The sequence below is a fragment of the Tursiops truncatus genome, chromosome 7, assembly GCF_011762595.2.
Source record: "Tursiops truncatus isolate mTurTru1 chromosome 7, mTurTru1.mat.Y, whole genome shotgun sequence".
Taxonomy (NCBI): domain Eukaryota; kingdom Metazoa; phylum Chordata; class Mammalia; order Artiodactyla; family Delphinidae; genus Tursiops; species Tursiops truncatus.
In genome coordinates this window covers 8,603,814-8,617,422 of record NC_047040.1, presented here as the reverse complement: position 1 = coordinate 8,617,422, position 13,609 = coordinate 8,603,814, and the positions used below count along the sequence as shown (strand labels likewise).

Here is a 13,609-nt window from a genome sequence, read left to right as displayed (position 1 = left end):
GGTGTGAAATGGAATGTTTCTTTCATTGGTACCAGGAAATCCTACCCTATATGTCTGCCCCTCTCTAATTCATTTAAACCAGTGGTTCTCAACGTGGGGCAATTTCTCTCTCCCTCTCTCTCTCTCTCTCTCTCTCTCTCTGTCTCTCTCTCTCTCTCTCTCTCTCACACACACACACACACACACACACACACACACGCACACAACATCCCGGGGACATTTAGCAATGTCAGTAGACATTTTGGGTTGTCGCAACTTCGGGGGAGGGATAGTTGCTACTGTCATCTAGTGGGCATAGGCCAGGGATGCTACTAAACCTATTCCAGTGAAGGATGGCCTCACAAGAAAGAATTATCTGACCCAAAATGTCAATAGGGCTGAGGTTGAGAAACCCTGGTTTAAACCAGGTTGCGACCCTCAGTCAAAAGCCTGTTGGTGCCTGAAAATCAAATTTTGCAGACATAAATGCCTTAGGAGTTCCTGACCTGTCTGCTAAATCTGGACGGTGTTCCTGACTGAGGTTTCCAGTCTCTCTGATTCAAAACTGAATCCCCCGCCGAGGGATCCATTGCTCTCAACTTCAGGGAATCACCACCTTCTTGTAGACTCACTTGTTCCGTGAACATCCACACGCCAAGGGTCAACCAAATTCAATCCACCTTCTTTGATCTGAGCTTCCTTTCCTTTCTAATCCTTCATGCCTTTGCTTTCTTCAGTCCTATCAAGGGGTTTTAAAATTCATCCATTTTAAGGCCTGCATCATTATCTGACTCCCTGTTGCCTTCTGGAGTCATGAAATGAAAGAGCCCCAAATGGGACTTTAGCCTTGTCGATGCCTCCAACCAGCTGTGTGACCTTGGGAAGGTAATTTAACTTCTCTGAACCTCAGTGTCTCTTCTGCAAAAAAGAATCATTAAGGTCTTTTCAGGCTCTATAATCCTTAAAATACGTCCTGTCCATTTTATGTCTCGTGTCAGGTCTGGCCTTATGTGAGGGCTCCTCCTAGGTAGGTCTGCCCTAAACCATATGCTGGGGCAAGCATATGAGTCCCCAGATTCCAGGGGTTCAGTCGAAACCTCAGCCACCTAGTGGTGCATTAATGTTGGAGGCTCCTAATGTGAACACGTTCTACATTGCAGTCAAAGTGTGAAGTTTAAGGTTGTCTTTCTAAAGTGCTATTTCCTGTTCTTTCCTAAAATGAAAATTACATTGTTAACTTCCAGGAAGGGTCACAGTCCCCTAACTGGCAGGACAAGTTGGGAGTTTGAGAGGTGGTCTGCCAGTTGTCAGTGTAGTGAGTTTCAGAAGTTTAGTTTTCCAAACAGCTGTTGTGTTTTTAGGGGAAATTCTTTTGCCAATTGCGATGGTTCTTATCAAAGTTGGGGAACCCCCCCAGCCCTTTCCCATAGCGGGGAGGGCCGGCTTTGGGAGAAGGGGAAGCCGCTCCGTATAGGATAATCTGGGGGGGGGAGACAACTGACATAGCAGAAGGCTGCGGGCCTTCCACGGACCCCCAGATCTTTAGTTAAAACTCACAAAATGCATGGTGAAGTTGTTTGTTTGTCCGTTTGTTTGCTTGGGGGGAGTATGTGAAAACCAGTGACAGAGCGAGCATCACAGCCAGGGTGTCTTAAAGAGGAACAGCACACAGGGACCCAGGAACACACCAGCAAGCAGGTGCCTGAAAGAGGCGCTTGGGGGACAGAATCGTGGGCGTCCAAGTTTCCACGGGCCCCGAGGCCAGCGTTCGCCAGGTGCCCAGGTCCGTGAGGGGCACGGCAGCTGCTCTCCACCCATCCGCAGGAACCAAGGAGGAGGGAGGACAGCAGGCTGGTGTCGGCAGAGAAGACTGTCCCCAGCACCCTGCCGTGGGAGCCACCCTGGCTTTTGTGACCTCACAGGAGGGGTGTGGGTGACCCTTTCCTGTGGGCCCTGGGCTCAGACGGAAGCCAGAGCCTCCCCGCAGGGCAGGGGCACACGGCCCCTCGGGGAGGGAGTCAGGAGATTAGGCAGATCCACGTAGGTGCACGTTTAGGTGAGGAGGACCCACCATGAAGAAGGGCAAGGGGCAGAAATCGAAGGCCAGGCGCCGAGGCTCCGCCTCCCAGCACGCCAGCTCCGACGGCACCGGATCCAGCCGGCAGCCGCCCAGCCCCCCGCCCACCCGGCCGCCGCCCAGCACCCCGACCACGCCGCCGCCCAGCTCTGGAGTCACCTCACAGCCCAGCAGTGAATCCATCCCCCCGCAGCCCGTGCCCCAGGCTCTCCCAGCTCCCGAAGTCAGCCGTTGGGCTCGGGGCGTCGCGTCTCCGGACACTGGCACAAAAGCATCCCCTCGATCCAGCAAAACAGGTGGGCAGCCTGCCTGCCTGCGTGGTTCTAGCCTTCCTGCTGATGGAGTCCCAGGGCTGCCCCAGAGGCTGACACTTTTCTTATTGGGTACTGATGCATGGTTAACGTGTGTTCTGGAACGGTGCGTGGGGAGTGCGAGGGGTTTGGGTTTTGTTTTTTTACCCAGGAGACCAGGATTCCTGGCTTTTGTCATTCCTCACCACACCGAGTCTCTCTGAAGACAGCCACGCAAACATATTAACATTCAGCGTGGCTCGGTGGTAATCCTAGCTCACTGGGAGTCAGAAGTACCACGTGGCTGCTAAGAAATAAACACCAAGGCTGCATTAGTACAAGAATACAGTTAAGGACAAGGGAGGCGGTCATACCGCTTTACTCTGTCCTCATCAGGCCACTTGTGTGCTGTAAAAGATGCCCAGCGATCTAGTCCAAGGAAGATAGTCCAGGTTGGGGGGATGAGAAGGGTGGCGGGGAGGCAAGAACCTTCTGGTGTATGAGAGCCGGTTGAGGGAATTGGAGGATATGTCTGTCAGCTGGAAGATGTGAGTAGATTTGTTCCATGTTGTCCTCAGATGTCTGACTAAGGGTCCCTGGATAGGGTTGCCAGATAAAATACAGGCCACCCAGTCAAATTTGAATCTCAGATAAGCAACACATGATTTTTAGTATAATAAGTGTGTTATGAATATTGCGTGGGCGTCCTGTATTTTTATTTGCTAAATCTGGCGACTCACCCTTGGAAAACACTGGAGAAGGCAGATTTCTGCTCAGCGTTAAAAAAAATCCAAGTTAGCTCTCTCTGAAAATGGAACGGCTGTCCAATGGAAAGCGGTCCCCCATCTTCTTGGGTAGCCAGGGTCCAAGTGAGCATTGGAGCGTGTCGAGGGAACTCACACAGGCAAAATCAATTATTACCTCCACGTTCCTCTGGGACCCACAGCCCAGGACAGCAATGGGAGGTGAGCTTGGGGAAGTATTTCAAAGACTGTCCACTGGAGTAACAGTTGTCTTCTGGTTGAATCCGAGAGCCCCAGAGAAATGGAACGTGACCGCTCCAGTTGCAGGAATCTCAGTGCCACTTCTTCTAGGATGGACAGTCACCTGCTGCCGTCCCTTCCTGTGAATTCCACGGAACGAGCACAGAATTGAGTTAGAAATCCTGCGTTGAAGCCCACTTCTTCCATCTCCTTGCTATCAGAGCACGTCTCTTCTATTCTTTGAGCCTCGGTTTCCATATCTGTAGGCTGAGAATAACCACATTCCTTTTCACAGGATTGTTCTGATGATTGAATGAGATGGATAATGCCGTATAGAACACTGTACAGGTGTCAGCTGTTACATCGGTGTTCTTCGTATTATTCCCAGGTAGCACCAGTCTAGAAGACAACTAGTTCCCCATGCAGTTGGTCCTCTCTCCTCTGCACACGCCACTCCTGGTGTGGACACCTCCCGTAGGCAGTGGGCCCCTCACCTCTCTCCTTCTCTGTCCAGCAGGGTCTGTGACGCGAGCGGGCCCGCGCACCTGCTGTTCCTGTTCCGCTTGTCCCGGCAGCTCTGCTTGCTGGCATCGTCTGGGCCTGTGCCACAGCCGCATCTTCGATGTCCTTCTGCCTCGGGCCTGGCCGACCATGCCGGGGAGAGGATTCCCAAACCTCCTCACCTTCTACAGGTCCTAGGGCGCGTGGGGGGCGGGGCCCTCGGGGCACACAGGGTATTAGCAGTCGTGTGTAACTTCTTCCTCTCGGGACTCCCAGGCCCAAAGGAAATCCACGTCCTGGGGGTTGTCACCCGGGCCTTTCTGACTAGCCCCAGGCCCAGGTACCCCACCTTCATGGAGAGGTGACGACTTTCTTCCTTACCGGGCATGGCTTCTTTGGGGTTCATTTTTCGTCGCTCCATAGGCAGCCTCCTTGCTCACAGCACACTCCCCCGCAGTCCATCCTAAAGTCCCTGTCGCTTCTTCTGCAGCCTGAGCCATAGCCCAACGCTTCCGGCTCCTGACCTGCACGTGAACGCCCCCTGGAATTTAGAGATAAATACGATGTAAATCACATAACCCTTGGTGCCAGGAAGACCTCTACCCTCTTCAGCGGGTCTCGGGCTGTTCCTGGCAGCCCCACAGGGGTCTGTCCGTGACCCGGAGGCCCACACAGCATCGCCTGCAGCATCTGCCCTTCTCTTCCTCTCCCACGAAGCCACCAGGTGGCCGCCACTTCCTCTCGTGGGAAGACCCCTGTTGAGGGAACTGGACTGAAGATGTCCCTCATCTTTTCCGGTGGCGCAGGGCTACGCGCAAGAGCTGGAGAGGGGCCTCCGCCTACCCCCAGCTCTGGGCCCCAGGGCAGCTCCACTTATACTTAGGTTTCACAAATGTCCACAGAAGAGGCCTTCCGCCTAGGCATCTCCCAGCCCAGAAGCTGAGCCCACCCGTCCTCCATCCCCATCCGGCTCCTCTTCCCAGCCCCTGCCCCACCAAACCCGCTCTCTTGTATGTTCGTGAAAAGCACCATCTCTCAGGCATACGAAGAGAGGCAAACAGATACCCAGGTGTGTTGGGAGAACATGCCAGAGTAAAAATACCGTACTGCCTGGTAAGTCAAGGAAGGGCCTGCCCCCCACCCACCATGATCAGCTGTCCCTCCACACACTTAGTGCTTCCGTCCGTTTAGTGCCAAGTTGTGCCCTGGATTCATAAACAAACAAGTAGTAAAACCGACTCTGCATAAGGATACTAGGCACTGGGAGGGAAACCAAAACAGGGAACTGTACCCTTAAAAAGTGTGCAGTCCACATGGTAAGCTAAGATATGTACCTTTAGAAACTAATGTGCAGGCCAGGAAGTGATACGTGTCCTATAGGAGATGTTCAAAGAGCTTCACTCCTGAGCTGGGGTCCAGGTTGATGTTGTAGTATCGGTTGTAACTGAGCTGAATCTAAAAGGATTTTAGGATCCTCTACGGCCTATTTTAAAGGGAGAGCTTTCCAGGAGGAGGAAAAGGCACAAGGCAAGGCTCAGAAATAGGAAAGTGACGGGGAGGGGCAGAGTCCAGCCTGGCTGGGATGCAGTCCTAATTCTGCTGAAGTTTCACCTGCTTCCATAATCTTTACATTTCTCTGTGGAGTGGAGTGTTGACTCTGGGCTTTAAGTACACATTCACATTAGATAAGAATCCCTGCTTTCGTAGGATTTTTGCCAAATGGATATTGCATCTTGTGAAAGTCTTCTCACAATTAATAGCATAATCATATACTTTCCTTTTCCACCACCTTCGTGGTAGGTGTAGTATGTGGTTTCCGCAGAAGCCTCAACCCCCGAATAGAGCTACATGGTAGGACTACTTCACAGGATGGTTGTGAAGCTTGAGGAGGACACTGGCTATGAGGTGTTTAGCACAGGGCCTGGCACACGGCAGCCTTGACTACCTCTGTCACCTTCTCTCTGAGTGTCCAGGGGAGCTGGCATCCCAGGCCAGCCCATCCTCGGATCCTGGGGGGTCCTGTGGTAGAGCTTTATTGGGAGGGGTGCAGGGAGTTGTGTTCCTTTGAGAGGAGGAGCCACAGGGGGAGATGGACATTCCTGTGATCCTGAGGGACCCCACAATTTCCACTTTCCCCTGCATATAGACAGGCACTAAATCCCAGCTGCCCCCCAACCTGTGGGCTTTCTGCTTTGCTTTGCAGAAGACCTGCAAGTAAACATTCCACTCATCGTAACTTGCGTGCTCCGAGCCCTTGGGACTGTTGCTGTGGCTCTGGGAGCCCTAGGAGCTGCCTACTACATCACTGAATCCTTGTGAACAAGTCTCCAGGCCTGCGGCCCAGCAGGTATGTGGACCCCCTTCGTGCCCACGGCCCTTTGCAGAGTGATTCTGAAGCCCACTAACTCACCATCCCTGCAGCGCAGGGCTGATGGAATGTCTGTCTCTTCTCTGAATGGAGGAGGTCTCTAGGGGTGGGCGAAGCCCCCAGCCTCTCAGGGGAATCTTGAGAACTGAGTGACTTGTTTCTGGCCTCAGGATCCACTGGCACATCTCTCTCAGGCAGCCCTGGACACTCGTGGACAATGCTAGACCCATTGTGGGGTCTTCAAAACAGAGTTTCCCACCTCTCCCCTGGCCTGGGGTTGGTTCCCCTAGTCGTGGACACCAGATAGGAGGAGATGGGAGAGGCGGGGGCAGAGGGTCCTATGCACCTCAGAGCCTTTCCTCCCAACTTTCTCCCTGCCTGTCACGCCATTTCCAGCCCTACGTACCCTTTGTGAACTTCATGTTCCATGGAGCCTTTCTCCCATCTTTGTTATTACTGTTTTCTCCAACCTACTCCATCCCATACTGCAGATGATTTTTATGTACACATGTGGCCTGTCTCCACGCTGTTTTGCAAGATCCTTGAGGGCAGGGAGCATGCCTTCCACAACATCTTCAATCCTCCCCTGTCTCAGGCTGGGCTCCCTAGAAGCAGAGCCTGAGACAGGGATTTGGGTGCACAGGATTTAGTGGAGGAAAAAAAGTGAGGGAGGCAAGAGAGGGAGGGGAAGGAGTGGAGCAAGGACAAGGTCTCAGCTGAAGTCCACTTAGCCCAGTCCTGGGGAACTCTGGAAGGTGAATTACAACCAGAGTTGGTCTCACCGTGAGCCCAGAGGGTTGGCCTTTCATGCCCGTCTGTGAGTCAGTCATTGGCTACAGGGTGAGGTGGGGAGTACATGTCTTTGTGAAAAAGCGGCTCCCATTGGGGTGAGGACAAGTCCCTGAGGAAGGAGACAGCTCTGAGCCTTTAGCAACCAACATTCATAATTCACAGGAGCTGGGCGATGGACGTGCCAGCCCAGAAAGGGGATCTGGGCGGGTACCGAGAGCACCCCCAATTGTCCCCATTGTCAAGTCCACATGCGGTGAATGCCTAACAAGAGGTGACGGGGGTGGGGCAGGGGGTAATGGGAGCATTTCAACCCACCCCAGGCCTCCAGCAGCCACAGCAGGGCATGTGGTGGGAATAGAGGCTCAAGGTAACTCAGAAGCCCAGCCCGGAAAATAAACTCCAGTGAGAGCTCACCATCTCCTCAAGGGCTCTGCTGCCTGATCCTGGGACATTCATGAAAGAGCAGAGAAGCACCTTAAGCTTCACAGAATTCCACAGCAGTTGAAATCCTCAGTTTCCTCATCTGTACATAGGGAAGATCTTGAGATCGTTGGGAGTATGAGACGAGTATGAGACAAGGTGCTTGGAGGGCAGAGAGCTGGCCAGCTGGGGGAGTCTTGTTACTGTTACCATCATGGAGGTGGTGGTTGTTGGAAAGACGCTGGTTTTGGAGTTGGAGCCGTAGGTGCTAGCCTTGACTCTGCTGCCTGGTCGCTGGGTGTTCGGGGCCACGTTACTTGACTTCTGTGAGAGTCAGTAGCATCTCTAAAGCGGGGAGAATAACAGCTACCTCCAAGGGCGATGGTTGTGAGGATCAAGCTAGGGGATGCACAGCCCTGCAGGGCCTGGTCACAGGTTGGGTAGATGGTGGCGACTGGCAGTGTGAAGATGGCGCCCAAGCTCAAGCTTAGGGCTTAGAGCTCAAGCTTGGGCTCAAGCTTAGAGCTTAGAGCTTAGAGCTGAAGCCCAAGCTTAGAGTCTCCTTCCAGCAGAGCCCACTGGTGTGAGCTTGGGTTCCAGAAGCAGGAAGCCTTGGGATCAGATCCCCCTTCAACACCCAGTATCTCTGGGGCCTGGGCAACTCCCTTAACTCCTGATGCCTCATTTTCTTGTTAAATGGAGATAATAATGCTACAGCTCTCACTTGGGGCCGGGGGGAACTGGGTAAAAAAAATGCATGTGAAAACACTTAGCATAGGGCCTGGCACAGGACAGGCCCTCAACATAGCAGCGACATCACCATCATTATTTTTTAACTCAGTATTCCCCAAACTTTATTGACCTTTGAAATCTGGAATATTACTTGTTTTAATATATTTTTTGAAGTATTATTAACCTACAATACTGTGTGAGTTACGCTGTACAACATAGTGATTCGATATTTCTATACATTACAAAGTGATCCCCACAAACACTCGTTTTATTAAAACCTAAAATCATTAATGTTAGTAGATGGGAGAACAGTAAACTAGAAGTCAAAATATAGTCAAGCTATGTTTTGGGATCGATCACTTATTTTCTTTAAATTAGCTTCCTTTTTAACTTAAATGCACTTATTTTCAAACTGGCCATAAATGGAAAATCCTATCCTTTGCCATAAAAAAGACTCACAGTAGGGCTTCCCTGGTGGTGCAGTGGTTGGGAGTCCGCCTGCCGATGCAGGGGACGCGGGTTCGTGCCCCGGTCCTGGAGGATCCCACATGCCGCAGAGCGGCTGGGCCCATGAGCCGTGGCCGCTGGGCCTGTGCGTCCGGAGCCTGTGCTCCACAGCAGGAGGGGCCACAACAGTGAGAGGCCCGTGTACCGCAAAAAAAAAAAAAAAAGACTCACAGTAAATATAAATACCATAAAAACGAAATGTCGTGGAATTCTGGCTGATAGGGTGCCTGAAAAAGTCTCAGCTTTGACGTCAGTGCCCTGTGTGTTCAAAGATATTTGACAAGGGTTGGATGTTAACACTGGCCAGCTCCACGCTAAGACCCTCTTTAACCAGAGGGTTGAAAGATAACGGGAATGGGCCGTGACTCCACATTATTGAACTCGGTGTCCAGTGCCACCCGAAGGGTCTCAGTGTCCACGAGGGAGGGGTGCGTGTCTCACCCACACTGTAGTTCACACAGCCCTGAGACCTGGGGGGTGGGAGGAGAGAGTGACGGAGGAGGGGAAGTGAAGGAGGCAGGGGGTGGCGGGGGGGAGGACTGGAATGGAAACCTGCCCTGGGCCTGGCGTAGGTCATTTCCCCGGGAATAACTGAGAGTCTGCAAAGTTAAAGAGGCTCCCCAGAGACTGAATCCAGTCTTCACTCCATCCCCCAAAGCTGTGTGTGTGTTGCCAGCGGTGGGGGGGGCTTGTTTTGGGGCCCTGGCATCACTGACATCACTTACAAACCACGCAGTGTGCAGACTTCACGCAGCTCTGCTTCTTCTGCTCTGAGGGATGATTCCTCTGTCTCCCTAGGGCAGGCCCCTTTCCTGATGCAGGGTTAGGATAGGCGGGTCCTCCCAAGGACAGACCCTCTGTCTTCTGTCCCATGGCGCCTTGTTTCCCTGGGGAAGAGGGAGACTATGCCAGCACCCCTGCTCCATGCAGTGGCCTGAAACAGGGTCCTTCCCAAGCCCCAGAGCCCATGCCTGGTGATTCTGAGGGGGTGGCTTTTCCTCATGGGACCCTCTGCTTTTGTCAAATTGCTCCTCTGGAGACTGTTCTGGAAGCAGCGTTGGGATCGATGCTAATTGGCATTCGGGTGCTTAAGATGTGCAGGCCCCCGCTTCTTCCAGACGTGCCAGGGCCAGGCTGCGGTGTCACCTCCCATGTCATTCAGTGTGTGCTGTGGGCCTGAGGGTCTGATGAAGACACCACCAGCAGGGGTCAGGGAAGCATCTTCTGGAAGCCCAGAAGTTTTAGCCACTGTTCCTAGACACTGGTTGCCATGGTACTTCCCACCCCGACTCCCCAGTGTCCCCCACATACCCCCCATGTAGCTATGTGAGTGGGTCACCTCGGCTGTCACGTATCAGCATCGATCACGTGCCCAGCACCACACTAGGTGCTGTGAGACGTGACGACACAGGGGTGAGTGGATGGCCAAGTCCATCAACAGACCCAGGCTAAGCTTAAGACTTTGAGGTCTAGTAAAGTCTGTGGATCTGAGCCAGCCAAGGCTCCCAGGCAACGGGAGCAGAGGTGATAACTCAGATGTAGACATCTGACTTCCAAGCTAGAAGGCGGCAGAGTCCAGATGGGAGAGAGTGTTTGGTAATTAAATAATGCATTCATTCATTAAATATTTCTTGGGCACCTACCTTGTACCAGGACAGGAAGGAGCCCTTCCCTGGGAGCCTACATTCTAGTGGACACAGACAAGTCAGTGAATAAACAGGATCACTTGATTTGGTGGTAAATTTTATCAAGGAAATAAAAATATAAAGTTGATCTGATAAAGAGCAGAGGGGCGGGGTGACCAGGAGGGGCCGCCGCTGGAGCCAGGCTGGTCTGCAAAGGCCTCTCTGAACTGAGGCACATGTAGCAGAAGGAGGCAGACTGTGCAAATCTGGGGGAAGAGTGTTCTTGCAGCAGGAACAGCAAACCCAGTAGCCCCGAGGCAGGAAGGACTCTTAACATGTTTGGGGGCCATCCTGGCGCCAGTATGGCTAGAGCTGGGGGGTCAGGATGCCACTTTTGGGGAGACCAAGGTCAGGCAGGCCCTTGGAGCTTCCATTGTGTTCTAGAGGTGGTGGGCAGCCCCTGAAACAGAGCACTAGCAAGTCCTTACACAGGCACGCTTCTGGGTGTTTTACGTTTATTAACTCATTCATCCTCCCCTCAGAGGGGAGTATCTCAAGCTGCTGGTTTAGATTTCAAAACAATCACAGTGCCTGCTGGGTAGAAAATGGGAAGGGGCGGGGGGCCGGGGAACGACCAGGTAGGACTCACTTGCACTGGTTCAGGCAGGCGAAGATGGTGCTTGGACCAGGGTGATGGCTCTGGAGGGGAATGTGAACAGCTATACTATGGGGGTTGCACCAGCAAGTCTGGCTGAGAGACTGGATGAAATAATGAGGAAAAGAGAAGCCTCAAGGATGACTCCAAGTTTGGGGTGTCATTGCCAGAGGATCAACATGCAAGAGGGGATAAAAATCAAGAGTTCTGTTTTGTTGTTAATTTTGAGATGTTGGACAACCAAGTGGAGATGTCAGGTAGGCAGGGGCATAGAGGGAGCTCACAGGACAGGCCGGGTCTTAGCTGTAAACATAAGGGTCAATCGCTGACATAGGGAGAGAGCATGGATAGAGCAGAGGGCCAGGAATCAAGCCAATGTTGAGAAGTCTGATAGTAAAGGAAGGTGTCTGCAGAGAAGACACCTGCTCTGGGTCTTCTCTGGGTCTAGGGAGCACATGGGATCCCAGGAGGTTTCCAGAGGTGAGGAGAACAGGTAGGCTCAGGTCAAAAATGTCCACAGGTAGGGAAAGGCAACAGAGATGCATCTCAGTGGGAGGAGCTGGTGAGCTGTGACCTCTGATCATAAGGACCCAGCAGCTCCTTTCTGCTTGTTCTCCTGTTCCCTGAACGTGGACAGGCAGACCTGTGTTTCCCCATCCTGGCACCAGGACCCATCCCCATTTGTACAGTGAACAAAGGGAGGACCCCGAACCAGCACCCAGGTTCAGGTCTCACGGCCTCTTGACTAGATGGGCCAACCCTGGTACTCACTGAGGACCCCCTTCCCAGGCATCCTGTGTGTTCAGCCACCACTCTCTATGCAGACCCTTTCAAGTGCAAAAGGGTTTCACTGCTTCAAGAGAAAAATTCCTTAGCTTGACAATTGAATGAAACTCACCTACCTCCCATGGTTAAGGTTCTTCCCAGTAAACACTGGGAAGCTTCTACCAATGGCATTGCTCTGATGTCTCTCTTTTTAATTCAGTTGTAAAATGAAAGGGTGAATTGGTAGGTTTCCAAATGCCACAAGGCACTTTAAGACTTGATTTACAAGTGGATTATGCTTTCGATTACTTGGTGCTGCAAATTTCAGCAAACCTAATTCAAAATTATAGTAAGGAGATTATCTCACATAACAAAACAGTCAGGAAGTGTCAGGGCTGGCGAACTCAACAGTGTCATCAGAGACCTGGGGACTTTTCCAACTTCCGGCTCTGACACCCTCAGCGGAAGGCGCACTAGTTCCCCTCCTGGGCAGATGGCTGGAGGAGCCCCAGAATTATGACAACCAGAAGCAGGGAAAAGGCCACCTCCTTCTTGTGTCTCTTCTTGAGTTAAGAAACTCTTCCCAGGATCCCCCTCCCCTGGTATACTTGCCCCCTCATTGCGGTGACATGCCTCTGAATTGGGTCTCATGCTCCTTCTTTTTTTTCTTAATAATTATTTAGTTATTTTCCTGCGCCGGGTCTTAGTTGTGGCACGCATGATCTTCACTGCAGCATGCAGGATCTTTAGTTGTGGCGTGTGGGAACTTAGCTGTGGCGTGCATGTGGGATCCAGTTCCCTGACCAGGGACCGAACCCGGGCTCCCTTCATTGGGAGCACTGAGTCTTAACCGCTGGACCACCAGGGACATCGCTCATGCCCCTTCTTAAGCAAATTAATAGCATGGAGGGGGTGAATTTTCATGACTGGATGAGACCAATCTAGATCTACTTCCACACCCTGCCCCTATGGACAAGAGTGGACAAAGGAGGGGAGCATCAATGCTCCCAAATGGGGCCCCCGCCAGGAAGGCAGGTGTGTGAGTGGATTTGGGGCGAGCAGCCAGCAGTGTGTTTTAAGATATGGTAGCCTGTGCAGGATGAACTTCAAAGCAGACCTGTTGGCCTGGGACCTCTCTGGCTTTAGCCCCTGAAAGCCACCCTGAGGGTGCTGTGAGTCAGTGTGCATGCATGTGTTGGTGGTAGGGGGAGGGATGAGTTCGTAGACTCAGTTCTTAGACCATCTGGGAGGGAAACAAGCAGTTTGGTGTCCTTCTCAGTCCAGAGCATGAAGAACCATCTGATGACACTGGCAGAGCCTCCTCTCCAGGGAAACATGTTTCTAGAATTTTCTTCCCAAAAGCTTGGAGAGCCTCTCTCTCTGCATCCCACCAATGAATGATGCAGCACTAAAATCAAGGGGCTGCTTCCCCTCTCCTTTTGGGCACTGAATGTAGTAAAACTCACCACCGTGGCCTGGCGTTTGGGAAGCGAGGCTCCGTCTTAGCTGCCGGGATCCCTGGGGGAAGGGAGAGGAAACAGAAGGCACCCAGTTCATGCCAGACACTTTGCAAAACCTTTTTACAGCCTGAAGGGAAAAAAAAAAAGTCTTTGAGAGGCCGAGTTCAGACAAAAGGAAGAGTGGACGTGATGAATGGAAGAAATTTGAATCCTAAATTTATTTTCCCACAGGAGGATCTTAGCTGTTAAACCCTCACCCTCAGGCTATAAAACTGGAGAGCCACCAGAATTCTGGGGTCATAGAGTATTGTCTAAGCTCATGGCTCTGTCCTTATTTTTCTTACAGATCCAGTTTTCCATCAAGGATCTCTCTTGTCACCAAAATAAACAAAACAAAACAAAACAAAAAAGAATTCTGTTTCTTTAGTGTATTCTACCCAGAGACACAGAGGTTG

At 52.1% G+C, this 13,609-nt stretch overlaps 1 protein-coding gene across 6 annotated transcripts in view; it reads left to right on the top strand.

Moving 5' to 3' along the window:
• The first annotated feature begins 1,562 nt into the window (after window positions 1-1,562).
• Window positions 1,563-13,609, top strand: part of SPATA3 (spermatogenesis associated 3) — a 28,389-nt gene continuing 16,342 nt past the window's right edge. The window contains exons 1-5 of one of the 6 annotated variants that reach the window (XM_073806968.1): window positions 1,563-2,352; window positions 3,844-4,021; window positions 4,870-4,943; window positions 6,034-6,177; window positions 13,501-13,560. In XM_073806968.1, coding sequence (XP_073663069.1) covers window positions 2,052-2,352; window positions 3,844-4,021; window positions 4,870-4,943; window positions 6,034-6,149 — 669 coding nt within the window. In that variant the 5' untranslated portion in view covers window positions 1,563-2,051 and the 3' untranslated portion in view covers window positions 6,150-6,177; window positions 13,501-13,560. Of the gene's footprint in view, window positions 2,353-3,843; window positions 4,022-4,869; window positions 4,944-6,033; window positions 6,178-13,500; window positions 13,561-13,609 lie in introns of those variants that run through there. The other 5 variants (XM_073806969.1, XM_073806970.1, XM_019923439.2 and 2 more) reach the window with 5 other exon arrangements.